At 35.5% G+C, this 2,150-nt stretch overlaps 1 protein-coding gene across 1 annotated transcript in view; it reads right to left on the bottom strand.

Annotated features, from left to right (window-relative positions):
* CLEC2B (C-type lectin domain family 2, member B) overlaps nucleotides 1-1,635 on the bottom strand; it is a 42,832-nt gene extending 41,197 nt beyond the window's left edge. Inside the window, exon 1 of the mRNA XM_012652149.1 lies at nucleotides 1,548-1,635. Coding sequence (XP_012507603.1) covers nucleotides 1,548-1,635 — 88 coding nt within the window. The remainder of the gene's footprint in view (nucleotides 1-1,547) is intronic.
* Nucleotides 1,636-2,150: the final 515 nt, after the last annotated feature.

Here is a 2,150-nt window from a genome sequence, read left to right as displayed (position 1 = left end):
ATGTAATATATAATATTTATACACATAAATATATCAATTCATACTGCCGATCAATGTGTAAGGTAGAAAATAACACTGGTTTTGCTAGCCGCAATAAAACATTCTTAAAACTTTTGGTTAAGGCTGCATTTTTATGTGATCATCAAGTAATCTCATTCCTCCCAACTCCCTTTTTTTCTAAGGCAGAATTATCAATTTGGACAAAGCAAGCAGGGCTCAGGGGTGGAAATAACTGTGTTCTATTGCACTGCAACAATAATTTTTTGACAGTAGTGTTACAGAGGGAATGGCCTGAAAAAATGACAAAAATCTTTTCTGTCTCCTTAAAATATTCCTCTCTCTTTTTGGGGACTGAAACCTTCATCCCTGTCTCAGGCCAGTGGTGGGGAGGGCAGGGTATTGTCTTTTGTTCTTTGCACTGCAGGAGATGGCTCAGGCAGGGAGGCAGAGTGGAGGTCCTAGAGGTCTGGGTGGGCCTCCCAGGTGGGCAGAGGTCACAGGATTGTTTTAGGCAGAGATGGGATGGAAATGGGACCATCAGTATCATCAAATGTAATTGAACAACACTTGCCTGAAACTGAGAACCCACCCTTTAAAAGCTCTGTATTTCTGCTTATCAGGATGACGATGGCATTACAGACAAGGGTCTCCATCTTCCCCATTTGCCAGCAAATTAATGAATCTCTTTCTCCAACCACTTATCCTCGTTCTTCTGATGTGGCCTCAAGGACCAGTGCTGAGCTTTTGGTGACAGTAGCATACGTTGGTAGGTTGAAATAGAATTAAATGGGAAATATTTAAAGCTCACCCTAGTCTCTAAAACATAGATTGTTGTATTTAATGCATCTTAGTTTCATCCCCTCCCCCTTCACCACATTTTTACTATAAATGAGCCCTGTTAAAATGACAAAGATTTTCTCCTTAGGTTTAGAGTTTGGAGCTTACATACTTGAACTTACTATTTAAAAATCTAATACTATCAAGCTGTTTTATAAATGTTCTTTTTTTTTAAAATATGCTTTTGCTCCTTATCCTCCTCAGGTTTGATAAAGATATCTCCAAGGGTATCAGAGTACTGGCATTATTTAGTAAGAATAGGAAAGGGAGATGCTCTTACTGTTAAACGCTTCTAAAACCAAGTCCATCTTGTCTCCACTCAATAAAGCAATCTTTTAAAATGTCAGAAACATTGGCTAAGTTTTTTACATTATGTATGCATTCTGAGCATTGCATGAGTATCTGGGTCATGTTTAACATCTTCTCTAGTATTTGTTTCATGAAATACTTAGTGAAAATGATTCTAAATCTTGAGCACTTTTAAATCATGTTTAATACTTCTCCATTATTAATTAACGTAAAAGTAAATCTGAATTTATTAGGACAACAGTCCATTAGAAATCTTAATTTTGTTGTTAGAAAGAAGGAATTTTTTGGTTTGACAAAAGAAATCATAAAACCCAATTCTTTTCTTTAAAAGCTTTGTTTAACATTATGAGTCATAATTTCGATAAATAACTTTCATTCTGAACAATTGAAAATGTCCTTACCTTGCTTCTTTTTATCAGTTTCCTGGTTGTTGTTCTCAATTTTCATCAGCCTTTTGGCCAGGGTTTTCATCTCGATGCTTTGTGTCATATCTTCCAGAACCTCTCTTCACAGTTGTAACTTTATTTAACTTTAATATAAAAATGTTATTGTTGTTTTTACAGCACAGCTCCAAACTAGAGTTATGCTACTTTTGAAGAGTAATTCAAAGTTTATTCAGCATATGTTTCAGCATTTCCCAAACGATCAGTGGTTCTTCAAAACCACGTGGGTACTAGGAAGTTATGTAAACCACAATATTCTTGTGAACAAAAAGAAGTTTGTCGGGGAGGGGAGAAGCTTAGTAAAATAAAAATTAAAAGGTGGGTAAGAACATATGCATATTTTCTTACTTTCTCAACAGGAATCTTTTTCTGAACCACAGAACACAAAATTAGTCAAGTGGCTATTTTTCCAATTCTCCCAAGAGTGGCACATAGCTAGTATCCTTCAAGAGCCACAGGAGAGACAGATACTAATTAATTATTACAAAATGTATGCTTTAGGATATTACTGCTTAATTATCTTGTGTTTAGAAAGACTACCTTAAAAGTAACGAAATCAAA

This window comes from Propithecus coquereli, unplaced genomic scaffold, assembly GCF_000956105.1.
Source record: "Propithecus coquereli isolate 6110/MARCELLA unplaced genomic scaffold, Pcoq_1.0 Scaffold380, whole genome shotgun sequence".
NCBI lineage: Eukaryota > Metazoa > Chordata > Mammalia > Primates > Indriidae > Propithecus > Propithecus coquereli.
The sequence above is the reverse complement of the archived record's forward strand: the minus strand, read 5'-3'. Positions and strand labels throughout refer to the sequence as shown.